The sequence below is a fragment of the Theropithecus gelada genome, chromosome 3 (assembly GCF_003255815.1).
Source record: "Theropithecus gelada isolate Dixy chromosome 3, Tgel_1.0, whole genome shotgun sequence".
NCBI lineage: Eukaryota > Metazoa > Chordata > Mammalia > Primates > Cercopithecidae > Theropithecus > Theropithecus gelada.
Window position 1 is genome coordinate 165,329,680 of NC_037670.1, and position 25,782 is coordinate 165,355,461.

Sequence of the window (25,782 nt, forward strand, 5' to 3'; positions counted from 1 at the left end):
CAGATTCAATTTTTTTTTTCTGATTTCGGTTAATATAAACCAGTATAACTCCTAATCTCATAATTTCTGGGAATCAATAAAATTACATTACCATACTGGGAAATCTTTCCACTAACCAAGGTAACTTATACCCTATGATGTATCTTGGCAGTCAGCAAACTGGCTTTCTCCCAATGATACCTGTACCTATCTTGCAGTACCAAATTAAAGACAGTACCAAATTAAAGCAGTACCAAATTAAGGATAACAGGAATTTTAATTCGAATACCCTTCGGCAAATTACTAGTTAGTTTAGATCTCATTCTTAATCTAGAATATTAAAAAGTTTTGAAAACTTTGGTTTGGTGATATGTACATTTTAAATGTTGATCTCTCATAAATTTATACATTCTACAGCATTTTTACAAAGTAGAAAAGGAGGTATCTCTCACTTTGTACTCAAAACTGGGCAATGTATCACTTCTCCAGTATTTCTTGATTACATCCATTATTACACTTGTTTCATGACCATTATTATTGTTATCAGGACTAGTAACAAACTGCAAAAGAGTTTTGATAGTGAACAAGATTGCCTTCTATCTTTACAGAGACAATCATATAGAGTTATGTCATAAAAACATCAGAAAAATGACTTATAGACAAGTTTGAACATCTTTATCATTTGCTCAAGATCAGAATCTATTTCAGTTCAGTTACCAATAAAATACTCATGGCACAGGCAAATGGTTTCTTAATTTTAAGATAGCATTCCTTCACTGGAAGGCAAATGTCCTGGATCATCGCCATTATAAACCTTCAGAGAGGCCAAGCTAATTTCATTATGGTGTTTTGTGACTGTTCACAGAACTGGGACCTGGCCATGGAAAGGCATCATGGTCTATAGAATCTGTCAGGAGAAAATGTTATAACCAAAAGATTAATTAAAAACCAACCAAACAATAAGAACATTTTGATGTGACCATCTAAAAAACACACAGCTGCACACAAGTAATGATAGAGCCAACAAGAATAAAATGACTCCACTAGAGTAGATAACTGCTACAACCTGAGAAGAGAACACAACGGCTGCATTTTCCAGTGTTCCAAATAGGTAAGTATACCCACTGCTTAACACAAAATTCTTTTGCAAAATTTTCTAACCTATGAGATCACTAAAAAGGCTGGTTTTGTAAAAATTACAAAATTGTACTGAAAATGTCAACTGATTTTGAAAAGATTTCTCTAGGTAGAAATGTAAAGAAATAACACTACATTGTGAAGAGTGGGAGGAAGCAGGGTTAAAACTGACAATAAATATTTCTAATCGTAACATCTCAAGAATATTCTAGAACAGAATGCTGTATGGGGACCTTTTTTTTTTTTTTTTGAGACGGGGTGTCACTCTATCGCTGAGGCTGGAATGCAGCGGCGCCATCTCGGCTTGCTGCAAGCTCCGCCTCCTGGATTCATACCATTCTCCTGCCTCAGCCTCTGGAGCAGTTGGGACTACAGGAGCCCGCCACCACGCCCGGCTATTTTTGTTTTTGTATTTTTAGTACAGACGGGGGTTTCACCGTGTTAGCCAGGATGGTCTTGATCTCCTGACCTCGTGATCTGCCTGCCTTGGCCTCCCAAAGTGCTGGGATTACAGGCGTGAGCCACCACGCCCAGCCTTTTTTTTTTTAAAGCATTTGCTTCCAGATGCAGCCTAAATAACGCTGCCCCAAATTCAATGTGAAAGAGTACACAGACCTGTGTCAGAAATGTTCCAAAGCTAGTTAGGTGCACTGTCTCACACCTGTAATTCTAGCATTTTGGGAGGCTGAGGCAGGAAGATCACCTGAGGCCAGGAGTTCGAGAAATGTTGCAAAGTAAACTGATACCCACTTAACTCATCTTTATTGTCTTCCTTTTTATTTCCTGTTATGAAGCTTAAATATACGATGCCTTTGCATTATTTTTCTTTTTTTGAGATGGACTCTTGCCCTGTCACCCAGGCTGGAGTGCAATGGTGTGATCTCGGCTCACTGCAACCTCCACCTCCCAGGTTCAAGTGATTCTCCTGCCTCAGCCTCCTGAGTGGCTGGGATTACAGGTGTGTGCCATCATGCCCAGCTAATTTGTTTTTTTTGTGTGTGTATCTTTAGTAGAGAGAGGGTTTCACCATGTTGGCCAGGCTGGTCTCAAACTCCTGACCTCGTGATCTGCCCACCTCAGCCTCCCAAAGTGCTGGGATTACATGCACGAACACTGCACCCAGCTGCCTTTGCATTGTTTTTAAAGTCACTTCTCAGCTTTATCCTCCACAACTGATTAATAATACTATTAATTTTTTTCTTTTATGCTTTATGAATATCTATCCCTTTTCCACACTTCTAGCACCTGAACTTGTCTTCATTGCCTCTCTCAGTCTTCACTACCAACAATATCCTAGGTTGGCCTTCCTCACCCTAAATTTTCTGTCAATCCATCTGTATTTCACTGCTAATTGATTTTTTCTTTAAAGCCATTTTCATCAAGTTAGTAATCTGCTTAAAGACCTGTAAGTCTAAATTCTGGCCTCAATTCCAAGACTCTCCATAATCTGGTTTTATACATGGTACTTCCTAAGTTAGATAAACCTTTCTTCACTAGCTCCTAAACCTAACATCCTCATTCCCTTTATATCTGTTGTTTCTCCATTCCCCTCTCACCATGCTTCTATTCCCTAGGCCCATTCAGACTGTAGTAATTATTTAAAGTCTAGTTCAAATCCCACCTTCTTCATTAAGTTTTCCTCTCACTATTCTTCCTTCTGTAAACATGAAAACATTTATGTCCTCATCACATAGTTTAATATACTCCATCATAAATTGTAGATTATAATTATATACTATTTTTTACATTGTTTGCCATAGTCTCATATATCAATGCTTCTTCGTAAGTGGAAGTCATATACTTCTATACCTAATAAAAGATGAACTCAAGTTGTAGACTCAAAATGATCTGTTGCATGGTTTTAGCAGGACTGATTCTGAAATAGTCTATGTCAACTTTAATCCCATTTATTTGTACCAAATGCATGTAAATATCTGACTGGCGTGATAAAATAAATTATTTGGGGAAAAAATCCTTAATTTAACCATTTAAATTTTGGAAATGTTTCTAATTAGCCAAGAGATCCAAAAGAAAGCAGTTCAAGAAGTATGTCACTGAAGAGCAGAAGTCAAATCATACCCAATACTGATTTTTTCAGGACTGATTCTGAAGTAGTCTATGTCAGCTTTAATCCCATTTATTTGTACCAAATGCATGTAAATATCTGAGTGGTATGATAAGTTATTTGGGGAAAAAAAATCTTTAATTTAACCATTTAAATGTTGGAAAGGTTTCTAATTAAACAGGAGATCCAAAAGGAAGTGGTTCAAGTAGCATGTCGCCAAAGAGCAGAAGTCAAATCATACCCAAGAGAGTCTGAGGTGGGTGCGGAAGGGGATGATCCAGATGTTAGGGCAGTCTCTGCTAAGGAGGCCTCTTCCTGTGGTATTGGGTGGTGTTCAAAGAACTTGGAGACAAACAGCAAACTGTGAGGCAAAACAAAACAAACCTAACTTGTGCAAAACCCAGAAGCTTCATAGACCAAAATACGTAGTTAACAAAAAAACCTGAGATCAAATTCCATTCTCAGAAACAACTGTTAAAATTCAATTAGTTGTATTTTTGTCTAAAGGCTTTTTTTAAAAAAAAAATTATACTGCGCTTTCAAAGGCATGCTTATAACCAAAAGCTAATCATTCTATTCAGCAAATTTCTACATACTACAAGATGAAAATCATGCTTTATGGTTAAAGAATCATGCTTTATGGTTAAAGAAGAAGAAGTATCTACTGTAAATTAGGTGACATTAAATTTACTTAAAGTACAGAGTTAAGTTTTATTTGCTCAGGTGATCAAGAAAAATAAGACTTTAACAGCCGCAGCAACAATGATACAAAAAGAGATAACAGACTCAGTCTAATCTATTAGAAAAACTGGCATACAGCAAAGAGAAATTTTAGAAAGGGATATGTACTGCATACAAAAATTTTACATCTTACTCAAATAAATTGGGGGAAGGGAGTTGAATGCGGATGAATGAGAGAGAGGAAGAACATAAACGTAATTTACAAAACAGCTAACAGAATCAGACCACCTGATCTGTGGTACAAAATCATAATGCTTAATTTAATTGAAACAACTCTCCCTCTCCTCCTAGAAACTATCCAAAAATGGTTTCTATGGGTTAGGGGTCTTGATTAATTAAATAATAATATAAAATATAAATTAACTGTATAGCTGAACCAGAATTACAATTTTGGAGAGAAATACTGGCCATTCTACGTATTATTCTCTAACTACACTTAAAAAAAAATTCTCTGTAACAACTGTAAGGAAGAAAAAAACCCTCACAGACTTTAAACATCATAGCTTCACGTTAAAAAAATTTAAGTGTAAAATGGTAGGTAGAGGAGACATTTTTGGATTACTTACTCAAGTTGGTCATAATTAACACACATCAGTGGAACCTCTGTACTACAACGCTGGTGAAATTTATAACCACATGTTTGACAGCGGAAACCCTGGAAAAGCAGCTTTCGACAAAAGTCACAAAATGCTAAGGTGAAAAATGTTTTTCGTACCTGCAAGGTAAAAAATCATACAGATTTCAAAAACTCACAAGAAAACTTTCTAGAAACTGACATATCTACTTTCTTGTTTAAAATAAAATTGTAATATATTTATATCATGAAATTCATACACTAAAGTACTATTACAAAATGAAAACCAGGGGGTTCAAGATAGTAGATGGACTACACATATTTATTTCCCATAAATATGTAGATGGACTACACATATTTATTTCCCAAAAATATGTTAAATAAAGTTATTTCCCATTTAACTTCTAACTTAAAAACTCAGAAGTTAAAAAATGAGAAATGAGTAAAAGGCTGGCAACTGATTTCAAGCTTGACAACATAAAAGTAAAAGTAGAGATGAAAAGGAGGAGGAAACAGAGGTGAAAAGAAGAAGGGTATACTTTAATTATCATACAGAGAGGGAGGTTAAGAAATGCTGACTGGTGTTGATGGAACAAGAAAGGTGTATATTAAAGTTACAAAGGCATCCAATATAGAACCAAAAAACTACTACTAATAAAAACATTGTGGGAGAGGAGGAAGAGGAAGAACTAAAAATGAGCTAATTCCTTATAGGATCAGTAATCAGTATATGATATCTAAAGTTAATAAAGCAAGAAATTATGGCTAAAATTATGGCATATGTGCCACATGACACTTCAGTTAATCATGGACTTTATACCACAGTAGTCCCGCAAGATTATAATGGAGTTGAATAATTCCTATTGCCTAGTGACACCTTGAAGATCCTGACCCCGTGTAGATCTAGGCTAATGTGTATGTTTGTGACTTCTTCTTTTTTGTGTGTGTGACAGAGTCTGGCTCTGTTGCCCAGGCTGGAGTGCTGTGGCACAATCTTGGCTCACTGCAACCTCCACCTCTTGGGTTCAAGTGATTCTTCTGCCTCAGCCTCCCGAGCAGCTGGGACCACAGGCACGTGCCACCACGCCTGGCTAATTTTCCCTTTTTTTTTTTAAGTAGAGAAAGGGTTGCACCAAGTTGGCCAGGCTGGTCTCGAACTCCTGACCTCAGGTGATACGTCTGCCTAGGCCTCCCAAAGGGCTCGGATTACGAACATAAGCCACCGTGTGCAGGTTGTGTCTTCATTTTTAACAGAAAAGTTTAAAAAGTAATAAAGAAAAATTAAAAATTTTAAAAAGAGAAGAAAGCTTATAGAACAAGCACATAAGGAAAATATTTTTGTATAGCTATATGTTTTCTAAATTTTTTGAAATTGTTATTTCAAAAGAGTCAAAAAGTTAAAAAAATTAAATCTTAGTTTACTGTAGATTTTTTACTTTATAAACTTATTAAAAAGAAAATTTTTTTTAACTGTAGTGTAGCCTAAGCGTACAATGTTTACCATAAAGTCTACAGTAACAGATAGTAATGTCCTACGCCTTCACATTCACTCACCACTCACTCACCAGAGCAATTTCCAGTCCTAAAAGCTCTGTTCATGGTAGGTATCCTACACAGATACACCATTTTTTATCTTTTATACTGTATTTTTACTGTACCTTTTCTATATTTAGATACACAAACTTGCCATTGTGTTAAGGTTACCTACAGCATTCAGTACAGTAACATTCTGTACGGGTTATTAACCTAGAAGCAACAGGCTCTACCATATTGCCTAGTTGCACAGTTAGGCTATACCATGTAGGCTTGTGTAAGTGCATAACAAAATCACCATTGATGCATTTCTCAGAACATATCCCAGTCATTAGGCAATGTGTAACTGTATTTATTTAGATGAAAATAACCACCAAAGAGCTTAAAACAAAAACCATTAAAAATTAACAGTGATTTCCTCTAGAGTGGAATTGGGGGTGGGAGGGAGAGACTATAATCTACATAATAGCTAAAACAAAAACAAAATAGCTGATAGAATCAGAACCCCTGATCTACGGTCCAAAAACATAATGGTTAACTTTGGATAAAAACGTAAAAACAATTATTTATAAAAGATAAAACTAGTAAGCAATCATATGATAATCGAAACAGCTCTTCCTAATCTTACTAAAAAAAATGAACAGAAAAATCACCTAAAAGACAATAAGATCTATTTTTTCTAACAAATGAGCAATTTCTTAGAGGATTAGAATGTTTGGGCCACATAAACTTATTTGTGAACACTTCTCTAGGTGAAACTTAGAAGGCAACATGTAAGAATTCCACGTCAAAGGCAAATGATGTAGAACATCGGTCACATAACAGAACTGCGCTAGGGAGAATCTATCCTACTAAAGCCAGAAATTGCTTAAAATATATTTATTTAGTGTATATAATAATAAGAAAACAAGAATAAATATTAAAATGTTAACAGTGGCTATTTCAGAGTGGCGAGAACATGGGTGACTTCTATTTCATTATTTATTCTTTACTCTATATTCTTGAGATGGAGTCTCGCTGTCGCCCAGGTTGGAGTGCAGTGGCAGGATCTCGGCCCACTGCAACCTCTGCCTCCTGGTTTCAAGTGATTCTCCTGCCTCAGCCTCCCAAGTAGCTGGGGACTACAGGCATGCACCACCATGCCTGGCTAACTTTTGTACTTTTTGGTGGAGATGGAGTTTCACCATGTTGGCCAGGCTGGTCTCGAACTCCTGACCTCAAGTGATTCACCCGCCTTGTCCTCCCAGAGTGTTATAGACATGAGCCAACACACTCAGCCTCTATATTCTTAATTCATTTCAGTTTTTCAAAGATTTTTTTTTTTGAGACAGAGTCTCGCTGTCACCCAGGCTGGAGTGCAGTGGCACGATCTCGACTCACTACAACCTCCACCTCCTGGATTCAAGTGATTCTCCTGCCTCAGCCTCCCAAGTAGCTAGGACTACAGGCGCACATCACCACACCCGGCTAATTTTTGTATTTTTAGTAGAGATAGGTTTTTTCACTGGGGGGGGGTTAATACTTTTAACTACATGATTGTAATTATACAACTTCCACTATTCGATATTTTGTATAAAACCAGTTACAACTCACAAGATTTTCAAATGAGACAGGATTTTACCATGGTGACCAGGCTGGTCTTGAACCCCTGACCTTGTGAGCTGACCTCCTTAGCCTCCCAAAGTGCTGGGATTACAGGTATGAGCCACTGTGCCCGGCCAGTTTTTCAGAGTTTTAATCACAAGCAATAGTGAGAAATATATTTTACATTATGATCCCATATATAACTGTATTCATACAATACTTACCCTTACTATATACAACATGAATTAGAACTTTCTAATCTATTCTGCTACATGTAATTTTTTAATGATATATTAAATAGATTTCAACATCAAAATTCTATTTTTCATTTTATTTTATTTATTTTTGATGGGGTCTTGCTGTTTTGTCCAGGCTGGAGTATGGTAACACAATCATGACTCACTGCAAAGTTTGCCTCCCAGGCTCAAGTTATCCTCACACTTCAGGCTGCATAGCCAAGGTTATTGCACACACTGCCACGCCCACCTAATTTTTGTATTTTTTTGTAGAGTTGAGGTTTTGCCATGTTACCCAGGCTGGTCTTGAACTCTTGGGCTCAAGCGATCTGCCTGCCTCAGCCTCTCAAAGGACTAGAGGCATGAGCCACTGTGCCCAGCCAGAACTCCATTTTCAATACACACTTATTTACACATTCTGTTCCATTAAGAATAGAAAGTTATTGAAAATATTTCAAGAAAATTACATCCTGGCCTGGCGCAGTGGCTCACACCTGTAATCCCAGCACTTTGGGAGGCTGAGGTGGGCGGATCACGAGGTCAGGAGATAGAGACCATCCTGGCCAACAAGGGGAAACCCCGTCTCTACTAAAAAAAATACAAAAAATTAACCTGGCGTGGTGGCAGGCACCTGTAGTCCCAGCTACTCGGGAGGCTGAGGCAGGAGAATGGCGTGAATCTGGGAGGCGGAGCTTGCAGTGAGCTGAGATCACGCCACTGCACTCCAGCCTGGGCGACAGAGTGAGACTCTGTCTCCAAAAAAAAAAAATTCATCCTGATACATAATACATTCTGGCTTTTTGAGGACATTTAGTTTTAAAAGTGGCTCTTATTTTCTTCACCTTTTTTCCTATGTATCACTTTCCAGGGGATATAAAACAGGTAAGTGCCTATTTCTAGTTGTGTTATTTTTCCATTTGTCTTTGAATATACAAGAAATTTTAAAATCTTTAAAATTTTTTATGTGGCCATTATTTACCAAACCAAGTAGGGAGGTGACCAAAACATCTGAAGGAAAGAAAACATGTGGATATGCATTGGATCATAAATTTTAAGCAATATAAGCCTATATCTGTAAGTATACCTTTGTCAATAAAGATGAGCACTGGAAGATACATCTTTCTTTTGGGTCATAACTTACACTTAATCTAGTATCTGAGTATATATAAATATGTATGGCAAATTAGTGAGAGGCACAGTCCTGGCAATTTGCATGCATTAATTTGTAAGGTGTGGGGCTGTGTGAAGGAAGACACTGAGTGTCTGTAGAAAAAGGAGAAGGGCTGGATACATAATATATGTTTCAAATCTTGTTTCCTCCCTTCTCAGTTCCCAAGGACTCTTGGGATATAGAGAAATCTTGAAGGGATTCTTTTATAACTGACTATGAAACCACGAGGCATAAGCAGTACTCCTTGAATAGCCAAGCAAAACCTAAGACAGCCAAGAACACTTTTCCTTTCTAAGCGGAACACAGCTTTTTACTCTTGCCTCTATATGGCAATCAAAGCAATCATTCTAACACACAAATCTAATCACATGTCTCCCCATGCTTACAACTATTACATTTCTAATTATTTTACAGAAAAGTCCAAATCTTTAATACGGCTTACAAGGATTTTCATGAGCTGGACTCTGCTTATTCTACCCACAACTCTTATTCTACCCACAGTACTGTTAACAACCCACTCTTCAACCTTGTATCATCCATTCTGAACTTCTTTCAAAACTTTGAAAGGTAACATGCTTTCTTGCTGTTCCCTCTGTTTAGGGTACTCTTTACTTGATACTTATTTCCTCATCCATCAGGCCTAAGCTTAGATATTTCTGTCTCTGAGAAACCTTCCTGACTCCTCAAAAGCCAGGTTAGGAATCTGTGCATCTACAGAACTTTATACAAACATAGTAATTATGAATGTTTATGAAAATTTATTAAATCTTCTCTCTACTCTAAGGCAATGACATTATCTTATTCATTTGTCATATCCCTAGGTAAGATATGGTATTGGCAAATGGAAAGTTCTCAATAAAAATTTACTGGCAAGTATCCAACTAGGTGGTGACAACTTCCATACTCTGGAATCAATCTGCAGTTTGCTTTCACTATCCTTCTGTGGCAAAGACCTTCCTGAGGTATCATTTTAATACTATTTTCTCATGCTTAGCAACTTAGGTCTTCTTTTATCTCCTCATATCCAATTGCTAGCTAAGAAGAATTATTAAGAAACAGAGTAGTAATCACTATGAAATGTATGCTCAACTGTATTTGTATTCTTAAGAACTTAAATAAAAATCTTAAAATTTATCCACTTAAAATTCAACATGTTAAAATTATTTGCTGAACAGTAAAGTTTGATTGACATTAGGTGTAGCTTACACTTGTCAAAAAAAATGCCTTAGAGAAACACAAATCTGATTTGATTATTCACTACTAATGGAGGCTTGAAAGCATAAACCCCAAATGAAATAATCTAATCAATCATCTGCTTTCAGAGCCCAGCTGGATTAATCACCAAGACACATGGGAAAATACTTGACGCCTAAAGGGTAGCAGTAACTATCCACCTAGAAAACACTCTGGCCAAAATTCCATAGATAGAGAAAAGAAAGAAATGTATTCCTGACTCACAGACAACTTTTGGCTTCTGCCTGCCATTTTAGAGGCTAGGTTCTCAAGTTCTGTGTAGATCTTCATCTCTAAGATGAAAGGTCCCACATTCTGGGCCTTATGCTGGTGACACTTACGCTTATGCTAGGTTCTAGCAAATGCAAAAACCAGACAAAGAAAGAAGCCTCAAGGAGAGTTTAATACCCAGCCATTCTATTTCCATTAACCTATCCTTCAGAAACACAAGGATGTGTACAAGTGTGTCAAGATATATGCAGAAAGACCCTGTTTAGCCCTGTATGTAACAGATTTTTTAAAATACAAAAACTTAAATGTCTATCAATAGAGAAATGGTTAAATATACTGAATTCCTATTCTTATGAATTATTACATAACCATACTAAAATAAAGCCAGGCATACTGACATGAAAAGATGTCCATGACATCCTGTTGAATTAAAAAAAAAGCAAAGAATATCACATAGTATGGCTCCATTTTTGATTTAAGAAAGGGAAAAGAAAAGAAAGTAATGAAGGAAAAGGAGAAAAAAAGAAAGGAAAAAACTTTGGGCTTACAGGTACAAGCACATGTTTATATACACAGAAAAAAGTTTGGAAGACAGAACAATAATCTGTTAATCTAAACAAATGTTGGCCTCTAGGAGGGTATTTTCACTTTTTTTACTTGACATACTTTTTGCACTATTCAAAATTTTCTTTTAACAATGCATACATATTACTTTTTTAAATTAAAAAGAGTATAAAGATTAAAATTAAACTCTTGTTTAACTATAAGTTTTTAAAGAAAACAACTGATTTCAACTCAGGTAAAATGTCAATTCCAAAATTACTCATCCATATTTCACATTCCTTAAATAAAAATTCATTCAATAAAATTTGAACATTTCTGACATTTCAAAAAAAATGTAAAGATACATACAAAGTTGTGTGTTGTAAGTGGAACATTCTCCAACACTTCCACATGCAATTCTTCTCCAGTAAGCCAGGAAATATCAGTGTCCCAGCCAATTGGTTTCTTCTCTCTGAAAAATGTAGACACAAGACTTTCTTGGTTATTACACCTAAAAATATTAATATACCTCATGCTGAAGATATGAAAATTGGTTATCGAGGGGCTAGTAACAGTCAGGGAGGTTTGGCTCCCTAGTATTCCATCGTTAGAAATTTAAATGGCAATAAATTAATTTTAAGTTTACCCCAAATAAATGTATCACTCTTGGACAAACAGCAGGGTAAAGAGATGTACTCTTTTCTTCAAGTCAGCTCCAGAAAAGACCTACAACAGCAGAAAATGGATTGTTCCTGGGGTCCAAAAAAAAAAAAAAAAAAAAAAAAATCACAGGTACGGACTTATCTATCCATTCACGGAAAAAGAGTACTGAAGAGACAGGGACGACATGCCCCCAAAATGATTTGTTTTTTTTTTTTTTTTTTAAAAAGAGGATTCAAAATGTGAGGGTCTTGGAACAATGTTAGACACTTTCTGAAAGAAAAGTAGGTCAATATAAAATGTTAATTTTGATATACCTTTTGTGAAACTATGAATTTGTATTAAAAATGGGAGGGGGGTAAGAGTCCATTATCCAAATAAATCATACTCTGAATGGTTCAAAAATTGTAAGAATCTCAAATTCCAAATAAAATCATTTGATCAAAGTAACAAACACTACAGTCATATAAAATTATTTAATTTAACTCCTCATATGGCCTACAAAATTTCTTCAGGCTTAGTATTAATTTAATACTTTTTCTTAAAGTAGACTTTCAATTCCCTAGGTTTGGGTAAAGATCCTAAGAAAACTTCAAAATTTAATGTGTGATTTTCTTTTTAAACAAAATTTCACGTCACATACAAACCATACCCATCCTGAATTCTGTAAACAGCACAGCATTCTGGGATTAGACCTCTCATCATCAGTGCTTTCTTTAGACTGTCTCGGACTGTAACTCCACACCTTGCAGGTACCTATGGTATCATAAATATATTGATAAGAGGTAAAGGGAGCAAATTACATTTTTTCGTATCATTAAAAAAATTTAGTAGTTCACCTTTAAAAATTCAAATGGGTCACTAGGTCAGACACAACACCATTTCTACAGCTAACTTAATACTAAAGGAAAATTATAACCCAAATATGTGTTATTATTCACCAACTTAAAGCAAAATTAATTTTCATTAAAATTATGAAATATTTTAAACACATAAAAAGAAAAAATAACAGTATCCGCTACAATATACCCACCAACACAGTACATCCATCACTGCGAAATAATAGATGTCATGTCAATATTAAAAGCAAAATCAATTTTGATCCAATATTGTTCAGAACTGAAAACTGTATAACCCTTCAATCACACTGACTGTCCTTAAGAGACATCTTACTGGCCCTAAACATAGCGGGAAGAAAAAAATTTAATGTGTATACTTGATATTTGTTGTTTGGTGCCCCTGTTTCCTCTGGGAATATTCCCTTCTCTAGAAATCCACATAGTACTAGAAAAGCTATCAATCAAGGGTCACAACTTTTATGTCACTACAGATGACAGAAGCTGGCTAATCAGTTTCCCATACCCCTGGCAAGAGCAACTGGTCCAGGGCTATATATATGACCCAAACAGCAGCTGAGTTCTTCCCTAAATTGATACATGGACACTGATTGAGAAAAGTCCTTGTTGCTACTGTAGTTTTGTAGATTTGTAGAAGATACAAATCTGGAGCCCTCAGTGGACATACTCTCCACACATTGAGAAAATCTGTTACAGAATGAAGCTAACATACGAAGAAGCAGAGATTACATGGGAAGAGAGAGGCGGGGGAAGGGAAAGGGAAAGGGAAAAAGAAAGCGATCTTTCTGTATATTTAAAGTTATCCATATCTCTAGCCTTTGCCTTGCCTCATCCCCCACAGGCAAATCTGAGTAAGTTGGAACTGAAGGTGTAGATTAAAGTGAGGCAGTGTAAGTACAGAGGATACAGTTTTTATTGGGAGGAGGTGTAAGAAGTAGGGGAAGTGTTAGTTTGTAACAATAAGTTCCATTCGTTTAAATTAAGGTTCTTAGCAAACCAAATGTTTCCAAAGAAACTGGGAGTATTTATGCTAGAGGGGAAAAAATGGGGGTAAAGGTAAATATAAGACAGCTGAATTCAAATAATATATTGAAGGGGGAAGAGTCCAGAAAGTCTAATTAGGATCTATGACCAGAAATAACAGGATGCAGCAGGTAGTGCAATATAACCATTAAAACTATCCAGGTTGGGTGCGGTGGCTGACACCTGTAATCCTAACACTATGCGAGGCTGAGGTGAGCGGATCATTTGAGGTCAGGAGTTCGAGACCAGCTTGGCCAACACGGTGAAACATTATCTCTACAAAAAAACACAAAAAAAGTAGCGAGGCGTAGTGGCGGGTGCCTATAATCCCAGCTACTCAGGTGGCTGAGGCACGATAATCACTTGAACCCAGGAGGTGGAAGTTGCGGCGAGCCAAATCATACCACTGCATTCCACCCTGGGTGACAGAGTGAGACATTACCACAAACAAACAAAACCTAAACTTTTACCTATCCAGCAAGGTAAAAGTTTGTCACGAGGGAGTGGGCTTATCATTGTAAGTATTAAAGAGGAGACTGGATTGGTACAGTTGATCCTCACTGCTTGTGGAGTCCATACTTGCAAATCTCTCTACTTGCTAAAATTTATTTATAACTCTAAAGTCAATACTTGCAGTGCTTTCATAGGCATGCACAGAGCAGTGAGATATTTGAGTCATCTAACGCATGCACCTCTCCAACTGAGGTCGAACAGTGAAGCTCTCTCTCGCCTTCTTGTTTCAATTTTCATACTATAAACAAGTATCCTGGGCAGAGCCTATCTGGTGCCACTTTTTTTCTCACTTTTGTGCTTTTTGTTGATGATTCTACTGTTTAAAATAATCTCTAAGCATAGTGCTCAAGTGCTGTTTAGGGCTGGTAAGCATAAGAAGACTGTAACGTCCCTGGCAGACTAAGTACATGTGTTAGGCCAGCTTCCTTCGGGCATGAGTGATAGTAATGTCAGCCATGAGTTCAATGTTAATGAATCAACAATATGTCTTTAAACAGAAACACACACAAAACAAGGTTATGTATTGACTGATTGATGAAAATGTGACTAGAGGCTGGTAGGAACCTAACTGCATTTTAAATTTGAGGGATTTGGGGTCTGATCAAGGAAAAAGATATGACCACGAGGTGGCAGTAGCATGCATAGCTTTAATGGGTGACAATGACAGGTCTGCATGCAGAGGATGTCCTTAAAGCATACTGTCCAGAGGCTAAGGCAGAGTGGCCACTACCCAAACAGGACTGGCCAGAAGCTGAGGCGGAGTGGCTATCATCCAGAAGAGGAGGGGTAGGGGACTCTCAGGGGAGAGGGGAATAGGAGAGGGAGCTTACATGTCTAGCTGACAATGCCAGACAACCCAGGAGGGAGTCTATGTATCGAAGAGCTCCAAAGGGCAACAGCAGCTTGGAATCTTTACAGCCCTGGGATTTGATCTTATCTATACCTAATAGATGTTGAGTACAAAATAGTTTTGTGGAGACTGCAAAGTAGTTTTGTGGGAACTGCAAAGTAGGCAGGCTCTCAGTGGCTAAAAATCTGCTTATCAGGATTATGTTTAAAACAATTAGATGTATAAAAAATTTAGTTTGCTGCAAGCACACTTTTAAGCCAATAGGTCTCAACCTTTTGTAATGGAAGAAACAACCTAGAGGCCAATATACAGAGGGTGGTTTTTTTTTTTTTTGGCTCATTTAAATAATAATAATCCTTGTATTTCCTCTAGGAGCAAGGTTCAGTGTTCACTAATTGTTTGTAGTGAATTTATAGAACATAACTACTACAAACAATGAGAACTGGTTGTAACCTTTCAGAAATAATGAACTGAAGTGAAAGCTCACTTTTCCCTGTGCCACTCATCTTCTGCCTAATGCCAAAATTTCCTGACTGGTGACCGATTTTTAGTTTTAAACCACATCCAATGTATCCTATCCTATGTTACCATAGAAATCTTTCTAAAGAAGACATTCTTTTTTTCTTTTTCTTTTTTATCTTTGTTTTTAATTTTTAAGAAGGGATTTTTAACTTTTGCGCATGCATATGCATGCATACCCGTGTGTGTGTGTGTGTGTGTGTGTGTGTGTGTGAGAGGGTGGGAGGAGGAGAGAGAGAAAGACTTCTGAGAATCTAATGAAAGCCTCAAATGTGCTCTCTGAAACAAAATTTCATAGGGTTTGTGCAATCTGAAGCCCACGCTGAGTTCACTGAACTCAGCATTTAACCCATTCTAAAATATACTCTTACATTTCACTAGTCTGCTTAAAATTTTCCCATTATTTATGAGACAAAATTCAAATTCCATAATGTTTCATAAAAGGCCACCAATGACTTGGAGTTATCTATCCTTCAGCCTCTTTGGTAATTTCCCTCAGGCACTCCAGGAATGCACTTCAAATATGGCTATGCTCCCTCATGCTTCTCTACATATGCTGATCCTAAGTTGTATATATATTTCATCAACACGCAAAATTTTGGTTTTCTGCTCTATTACCAAGGCAAGCCATCTATCAGTCCTTTTTAATTCCACTTTTGTAGGCTTAATTTTTACACTATTTGTTCTTTCATGATAGTACCTGTGCAACAGATGAAGACATCAACAGAACAAAACAGAAAGACCAAAATAGACCCTAACACATAAAGGAAGTGTGAATAAGATAAAGGCAACATCTGAAATGGGGTAAAGATGAACTTTTAAATAATTGATGCTGGGACAACTGGAACTAATCTAGAGAAAAAGGTTCATCCATACTTCATATTGTATACCAGAATAAACTACAAATGGATCAAATATTTAAATGCTGGAAGGAGGAAGGGTAGGAGACTGAAACGAACCATAAAAGAACTAGAAGAAAGCATGGCACCTTCAAATCTTCAAATGAAAAAGGCTTTTACAACTCTGATGCAAAATCTACAAGTCATAAAGGAAAAAAATATTAAATTCACCTACATAAAACTAAAAAAAACCTTTTGGATGGCAAAACAAACAGATTAAAAATGAAGTAAAAAGCGTACAAATGGTGAAAAATATATTTGCAACTCATTTAGCAGGTATGTTAGCTTCCTGATACACAAAGAGCTCCTGAAAAATTGAGATGAAGACCACCAAGAGAAACAGGGAAAAAGATATGAGAGACAGGTCACAGAAAGAGAAGTAGAAATGGCCTTCATACATATGAAAATGTATTCACTCTCACTCAGAGGAAAGCAAATCCAAATTTGTGAAGATATTTTTCATTTATCAGATTGGCAAAAATCCAAACATTTGATAACATATTCTACTGGTACGAAGCTATAGGTAAACAGACATCTCATAATTAAGCAAGACCCATGAAGCAAAATTTGTATCTATCAAAGTCACAAATGCAAATTTCTCTTTGACCTAGTCAAGCGTACTTCTGGGAATCTATCTTACAGATATGCCTGCAATATATAAGAATAATGTATTTGCAACATTATTCACTACAGTACTACTTCTACAAAGAACCTGAATGTCCATAAACACATCACTGGTTAAATAAACTATAGTACATCTATACAATGGAACTAGTTACAGATACAAATAAAAATTACGTATGGAAACAAAATTTCCACAATGGCCTACATAAACATTAAAAACAAAATACAGAATGATATATACAGTATATCTTATGTATGAAGAGTGGGGAAATAAATGTATTTGTATTTATGTCTATATTTTTAAAACCATGAAAATTCATACACGCAGGTATATGTGTGTGTGTGCACGTGCGCGCGTGCGCACACACACACCCCTCCTTAAAAAAGAGTTAGCTAAAAGGTGCAGAGAAAACTGGACACATATTTAGGCTGGGGTGAAAACAAGATTTCTTTACGTAAATACCATATGAAAGTATAACCTGTGTAAAGGGAGGGACGTTGTCTCTTTTTTTTTTTTTTTTTTTTTTTTTTTTGAGGCGGAGTCTCGCTCTGTCGCCCAGGCTGGAGTGCAGTGGCCGGATCTCGGCTCACTGCAAGCTCCGCCTCCCGGATTTACGCCATTCTCCTGCCTCAGCCTCCTGAGTAGCTGGGACTACAGGCGCCCGCCACCTCGCCCGGCTAGTTTTTTGTATTTTTTAGTAGAGACGGGGTTTCACTGTGTTAGCCAGGATGGTCTCGATCTCCTGACCTCGTGATCCGCCCGTCTCGGCCTCCCAAAGTGCTGGGATTACAGGCTTGAGCCACCGCGCCCGGCCTGTATTTTAAGGTGAGGAAAACTAAAAAGAGGTATTTTTGTAATAAACTAGGTTTATGCCTTTCCTCCAAAATCTAAAATTAAGTATCTTTGATTAGCTCATCAGAGCAATAATTTTTCTCTTAAAAAAATACAAAAGCATCCTACCTTAAAAAGGAGCCAGAGTCAATGGAATCATGTGAATATCTGCCAAGGAAACTTTAGACCAAAACAAAATTCATGAGTCCAGACTTTCACGTCAATTTTTAAAGTGAATTGAAATTATCTTTTTTTTTTTTTTTTTTGAGACGGAGTCTCGCTCTGTCGCCCAGGCTGGAGTGCAGTGGCCGGATCTCAGCTCACTGCAAGCTCCGCCTTTTGGGTTCATGCCATTCTCCTGCCTCAGCCTCCCGAGTAGCTGGGACTACAGGCGCCTGCCACCTCGCCCAGCTAGTTTTTTGTATTTTTTAGTAGAGACGGGGTTTCACCAGGTTAGACAGGATGGTCTCGATCTCCTGACCTTGTGATCCGCCCATGTCGGCCTCCCAAAGTGCTGGGATTACAGGCTTGAGCCACCGCGCCCGGCCGAAATTATCTTTTGTTACTGAGCTCACGATGATTCACATACTACTCTACTTTTGTGTATGTTTAAACTTTTCCATAGTTGGCCGGACATGGTGGCTTATGCCTGTAATCCCAGCATTTTGGGAGGCCAAGGCAGGCAGATCACCTGAGGTCTGGAGTTCGAGACCAGCCTGGCCAACATGGTGAAACCCCATCTCTATTAATATAAAAATGAGCCAGGCATGGTGGCAGGCTCCTGTCATCCTGGCTACTAGGGAGCCTGAGGCAGGAGAACCACTTGAACCCAGGAGGCAGAGGTTGTAGTGAGCCAAGACTGTGCCACTGCACTCCAGCCTGGGTGACACAGTGACACTCCATCTCAAAAGGAAAAATATATATATATATAAATATATATATATACATATAATTTTCCATAGTTAAAAAGTTAAAAAAAAAATAGTTCTAAAATTTAGGTGGTCATCGAAATTGTTATACATAATTCTTTGAGCTAGTACATTAATTTGGTAATTTGTTTTACAGTGCAGACTATTACATGCTTTGAGTAAATTTCATGATACAGTAACATCTTAAATAAACTGGCACAGAATACACATGCCAATATACAGATTCTGAATACAAATTTAAATATATAGCTTTCTGATGTTATGATTTAACTTAACACCAAGTTCTTTTTTGGCACTATTATATCAATTACATTTTTTTTTTTTTTGAGATGGAGTCTCACTCTGTTGCCCAGGCTGGAGCGCAGTGGCGCGATCTCTAGGCTCACTGCAAGCTCCACCTCCCAGGTTCATGCCATTCTCCTGCCTCAGACTCCCGAGTAACTGGGACTATAGGCGTCTGCCACCACGCCCGACTATTTTTTTTTTTTTTTTGTATTTTTAGTAGAGACGGGGTTTCACCGTGTTAGCCAGGATGGTCTCGATCTCCTGACCTCATGATCCGCCCGCCTCCGCCTCCCAAAGTGCTGGGATTACAGGCATGAGCCACTGCGCTCAGTCTTTTTTTTTTGTTTGAGACAGGGTCTCCCTCTATCACACAGGCTGGTGCAATGATGCGACCTAGGATCACTGCAAACTCCGCTTCACAGGTTCAAGTGATTCTCATGCCTCAGCTTCCAGAGTAGCTGGGATTACAGGCATGTGTCAGCACGCCCAGCTAATTTTTTTGTACTGTTAGTAAAGACGGGCTTTTACTATGTTCATCAGGCTGGTCTCAAACTCCTCACCTCAAGTGATCCGTGTGCCTCAGCCTCCCAAAGTGCTGGGATTACAGGCATGAGTCACTGCACCTGGCCTAATTACAATATTGTTTTAAAGAAAAAAGATTGCTATGATCTGCTTATAACATGTTTTCATTAAAGAAGAAAAAGAAGGATGTCTATACCACAAAAACTTCAGAAGGTAAAAGCAATTTTAGAATTAAGCACGCCTCCTGGTCAGGCTGAATTTAACTGGCCAAGAACCAGAAACCACAGGATTTATAAAGGTGACATCTTTTACTGCTAAACTGCTGTCCCAATCAAATCAAAATAAAAATGAAAGTTAATCAATTACCTTATTAGTATTCTAAGGGGGAAAAACCTACCAGGCAACAGAGAAGCACTTTCACTGTTGGCAAAGAATATAGTTTATTAGGAGCCAAGAATGTCCTCGATTCCATAGCTGTTTTATTGAAATTTAAACATAGTAATTTAAGTATCAACCTGAGCTAATACTGCTTCCTATAGTATTCATCCTCATCAAGTTGCTATGAAGATGAAATGAGAGTAAGTGAAAGTGTTTTTACAAACTGTACCACACAGAAATTGAATGGATCACCCTCTTTTATCACTTGTAGAACTTAGTTCTGCTTTGCTGTTGCTAAAAATAAAAGGGGAGGGAAGGTCTAGCATTTACTCTAGTGATGTCCCTTTACTTTCGACATATTCCATTGAAACTATTTATTTGTACTGGTGAAAGTTAAAGTTTCTGGTATTAGTTTTATTCCTAAACTGGCTAAAATAAGAACATACCTTTTCCTTAATCTTTCCATTCCATAAACATTTCTTGCTTGATTATAGCACAACTAGGGCATGATTTTGAAGCATCAGTCAGTATTGCCCTATTTTTTCCCTTTGCCATTCCTTTACCTTGGATGCCATCAGGATTAATGCCAATCAACAGACATTTGTTTACAAACCCCAGGGTATGGTAAACCCAAAGACTCATTCTTTCAAAAATACTTACAGTACATTTACTCAGTATTAGACACTACTCTACTCACTGAGTAAACCAAAATAGATAAGCTGTTCTCACAGAACTAAAATCATCGCATAGATGTTAAAATTTATTTAGTAGTTTTAGGTACTGTTTCAGACTTTTCATCAGTCAGACAACAGACCCACAGCTAGCATCATAATTAATGAAAAAAACCTGAAAGTCTTTCTTCTAAGACCTGGAACAAGACAAGGATGCCCACTTTCACCACTGTTATTCGACCTACTACTGCAAGTCCTAGCTAGAGGAATTGGATAAGAGAAAAAAATAAAGAGCATCCAAATTGGAAAGAATAAGTCAAATTATCCTTGTTTGTGGATAATATGATCCTATATTTGAAAAAGTCTAAAGACTCCACCAAAAAAAAAATTATAACTGACAAATTCAGTAAAGTTGCAGGATACAAAATTAATATAAAAAAGTCAGCAGCATTTCTACATGCCAACAGCAAACAATCCAAAACAAAAATCAAGAAAGTAACTCCATTTACAATAGCTACAAATAAAATACCTAGGAATAAACTTAAAAACAAAGAAATGAAAGATTTCTACAATGAAAACTATAAAACACTGATGCAAGAAATTGGAGAGAACACATGAAAAAATGGAAAGACACTGGAAGAATCAATATGCTAAAATGTCCATACTACCCAAAGCAATCTACACATTCAATGCAATCCCTATGAAAATACCAAAGACATTCCTCACAGAAATAGAAAAATAATCCTAAAATTTATATGGAACTACCGAAGGCCCAGAATAGCCAAAGCCATTCTAAGCAAAGTGAACAAAACTGGAAGAATCACATTACCTCACTTCAAATTATACTACAAAGCTATAGTAACCAAAACAGCATGGTACTGGAATAAAAACAGACATACAGACCAATGAAACAGAATAAAGAACAATGAAATAATTCCATACTTCTACAGTTAACTCATTTTTGACAAAGGTGCCAAGAACATACACTGGGGAAAGGACAGTCTCTTCAAATGATACTCCCTGTCCCAGGAATTCCACTTTCAGGTTTGTGACATCTTGTTATATGTGTACAAAGAGACTAACACAAGAATGTTCTTATTACATCACTGTTTGTCATAACAAAAAAATCCAAATATAACCTAAATGCTCATCAATGGAGAAAAAGATTAACTGTGGTATATTAAGAAGCTGGAATACTTGATAATAGCATTGAATGAAATAGATCTGTATGTATCAACATATAAATACATACACCTTGAAATCATAATTTTGAATAAAAAGGACGAGATGCTGACCATTACATACATATAGTATCATATCACCTTACAAATTAAAAAAACAAAAACACTGGCTTATGGAACACATATACATAATAAAATATAAAAATATGATTGAAGGTACCTCACATTTATCATAGTGATTGCCCCTTTGGGGACAAGATGGGATGAGGGGTGTTCAGCAGAGGAATGGGACTGGCAGAGGAACCTAAATTTGTACTTCTATGTATAATATGAAGCAAATATAACAAAAAAATAGTATTTGTTCATTGTAGGTAACTAAACACAGCTGTTTAATATATTGTCCTTTATACTTTTCCATATAAGTATTTTAATTTTTTTTTTTTTTTTTGAGATGAAGTCTTGCTCTGTTGCCCAGCCTGGAGTGCAGTGGCATGATCTCGGCTCACTGCAACCTCTGCCTCCCAGGTTCAAGCAATTCTCTTGCTTCACTCTCCCGAGTAGCGGGATTACAGGTGTGCACCACAATGCCTGGCTAATTTTTATATTTTTAGTAGAAACAGGGTTTCACCATGTTGGCCAGGCTGGTCTCAAACTCCTGACCTCAGGTGATCCACCCGCCTTGGCCTCCCAAAGTGCTAGGATTATAGGCATGAGCCAACACGTCGGCACCGGCCAAGTATTTTAAATTTTCTAAACAAAAAGTTAAAAAACCTTATGAACAATATTTTCTAAATGTTAAACCAAAGTTACCAATTTTGAAATACCTAAAACAGGCAACATTCTTTACAACACTATATACAACTTATAAGTATGGTTTTCATTTAGTGATATAAAAGGTCACATCCAGGGACTTGCTACTATCACATTTCTTGATATTACAATCCTTTCATTTAGTCTACCTTATTTTGAAGATAGCTTACCTAGGCTACCTTATACTGAAGACAGCTTACCTATCTTACGTAGTCTATCTTATACTGAAGATAGCTTACCTAGGAATAAAGTTAGAAACAAAGAAGATACTGAAGATAGCTTACCTATCTTCAATATTTCCCTTTTGTGTCCCTAGAGCATTCAGTTTTATTCTTGTTATCTCCACTTCTTTCTCCTGTTGTGTCATAGATCCTTGGAGAACTTGTACATCTTCCCATCTCTAGAGGAAATAATCTTGGCTACTTTCTCTTTTCTGTCCGATTTCTATTATTAGAGCATTGTTCAAAAATCTTTGTAATTTTTCTTGTCTCAGGTCATTGGTATTTAACTATGAACTGTATGTAAAACTATTTATAAAAGCAAACCCTTTCTCCACAAAGATATATAAAAGCCAACAATCACACACAAAGATGCTTCACATTCCTAGGATAGAAGGGAAATGCAAATAAAACCCAAAATGAGACACCATTTCATACCCATTAGGATGGCTATAATAAAAAAGACAAATAATAAACAAGTTTGGCAGCGATGTGAAAAAAACAGGACCCTCATGCTCAAGGGAAAGTACAATGGTGTAGCCATTTTGAAAAACATTCTGCCAGTCTCTTAAAAGGTTACTAGAGGCATAAATGAAATCATATGTCCACACAAAACCTTGAACATGAATGTTCACAGCAGCAATGTTCATAATAGCTAAAAAGTAGAAACAACACAAATGTCCATCAGCTGATAAATGTGTAAACAAAATGTGGTATATACATCCAATGAAATATTATTGAGCCATAAGAAGGCATGAAGGACTGACACAGGGTACAATGTGGATAGAGTCTGGAAACATTATGCTAAGGAAAAGAAGTCAGTCACAAACACATATTGTATGATTTCATTTATATGAAATGCCAGAGAATAGGCAAATCTATAGAGATGGAGAGCAAATGGGTGGTTACACAGGGATGAGAGGAATGGGAAGTGACTGCTAACGGGTTTAGTGTTTCTTTTTGGGGTGAAAAAATATTTTTAAATGGATTATCACGGCCGCAGAACTTTGTGAATATACAAAAATCATTTTATACTTTAAATGGGTAAATTGTATGGCTTTTGAATTATATCTCAATAAACCATCAAGCAAAATTTTTTAAAAGAAATTTTATTTTGACTTATAAACCTAAACAGGCTTAGAACACAAGCCATCTTTGGGGGTAATCAGGTGAGTCTAATATTTCTTGGTTAATTTTTTGTCATATAACACAAACAACTGTCATACAGACAAACAATATACACAGGACTCAAGTCAAATATACTTTAAGTGTTATTAGATTGGTAATACTTTAAAAATTCTGTTAACATTCTATGTTGGCCAGGATCTTGTGGGAAAAGGAAGTCTCATATACTTGTTGAGAATCAAAATCTTTTCTTATATTAAGTTATCACAAAGTTTTCAGTGTTTATATTCTATGACCCAATAATTATTTCAAGGTATTTATCTTCCCCAGTAAAAATATTCCCACGGTGTTTCAGGATATATGTATTTAAATATATACTGCAACATTACCTAATTATCTATCAAGAAAGAAACAGCTAAATGAGATATAACCACCCTAAACAATAATACATGAATAAATATATAATTATCCTGAACAATCATAAAAAACAGACATCCTGGCATTATGCGAAATAAGGGTATCAAGTATAAAGTAAAAGGTCAGTCCCTTTTTCTTGTCCCAGGGAATATCCCCATCCCTCCGATAACCACAATTAACAGACTTTTACAATTTATTCAAATATATCTCAGGGCCAGGTGCAGTGGTTCATGCCTATAATCCCAGCACTTTGGGAGGCCACAGAGGGAGGATTGCTTGAGCCCAAGAGTTTGAGATCAGCCTGGGCAACATAGCAAGGCCCTATCTCTACAAAAAAATTTAAAACTTAGGCACGGCACATGCCTGTGGTCTCAGCTACTTGAGGGCTGAGATGGGAGGATCACCTGAGCCTGGGGAGTCAAGACTGCAGTTAGCTGTGATTACACCACTGCACTCCATTGTGGGCAACAGGGCAAGACTCATTCTCAAAAAATAAAATGAAAAATAAAAATCTCAAAGGACATATATGTTTATTATTTTTAGTTATTGCATATATTCCAGGATCTAGAAAATCTTTTTTCCTTTTGAGACAGGGACTCACTCAGTTGCTCAGGCTGGAGTGCAGCAGCACAATCATACCTTACTGAAGCCTCAAAATCCTGGATTCTCCCGCCTCAGCCTCCCAAGTACCTGGGACTACAAACTCATGCTAGCACACCTGGCTAATTTTCTGTAGAGATAGGGTCTGGTTACATTGCCCAGGCTGGTCTTGAACTCCTGGGCTCAAGCAATCCTTCTGCCTGGGCCACCCAAAGTGTTGGGATTACAGGCGCAAGCCACTACACCCAGTCTCTGAATTTTTTTTTTTTTTTTTTTTAGACAGAGTCTTGCTCTGTCACCCAGGCTGGAGTACAGTGGCGGGATCTCAGCTCATTGCAACCTCTGTCTCCCAGGTTCAATTAATTCTCCTGCCTCAGCCTCCTGAGTAACTGGGATTACAAGTGCACGCCACCATGCCTGGCTAATTTCTCTTTTTGTATTTTTAGTAGAGATGAGGTTTCGCCATGTTGGTCAGGCTGGTCTCAAACTCCTGACTTCAAGTGATCCTCCCGCCTTGACCTCCCAAAGTGCTCGCAAAAAACAACAGATGCTGGCAAAGCTGCAGAGAAAAGGGAAAGTTTACACACTGTTGGTGGGAATGCAAATTAGGCACTATGGAAAGCAGTTTGGAAATTTCTCAAAGAACTTAAAATAGAACTACCATTCGATCTAGCAATCTCATTGCTGGGTATACATCCAAAACAAAGTGAATCATTCTACAAAAAAATCACAGATTTAACATAGCACTATTCACAATACCAAAGGTATGGAATCAATCTGGTTGCCCATCAATGGCGGTTTGCATAAAGAAAATGTATATATACACCATGAAATACTATGCA

At 37.1% G+C, this 25,782-nt stretch overlaps 1 protein-coding gene across 1 annotated transcript in view; it reads right to left on the minus strand.

Annotated features, from left to right (window-relative positions):
* BRAF (B-Raf proto-oncogene, serine/threonine kinase) overlaps positions 1-25,782 on the minus strand; it is a 201,681-nt gene that overhangs the window by 70,106 nt on the left and 105,793 nt on the right. Inside the window, exons 4-7 of the mRNA XM_025378794.1 lie at positions 12,340-12,443; positions 11,397-11,499; positions 4,489-4,637; positions 3,423-3,542 (exon numbers count right to left, since the gene is read on the minus strand). Of these exons, the coding sequence (XP_025234579.1) occupies positions 3,423-3,542; positions 4,489-4,637; positions 11,397-11,499; positions 12,340-12,443 (476 nt within the window). The remainder of the gene's footprint in view (positions 1-3,422; positions 3,543-4,488; positions 4,638-11,396; positions 11,500-12,339; positions 12,444-25,782) is intronic.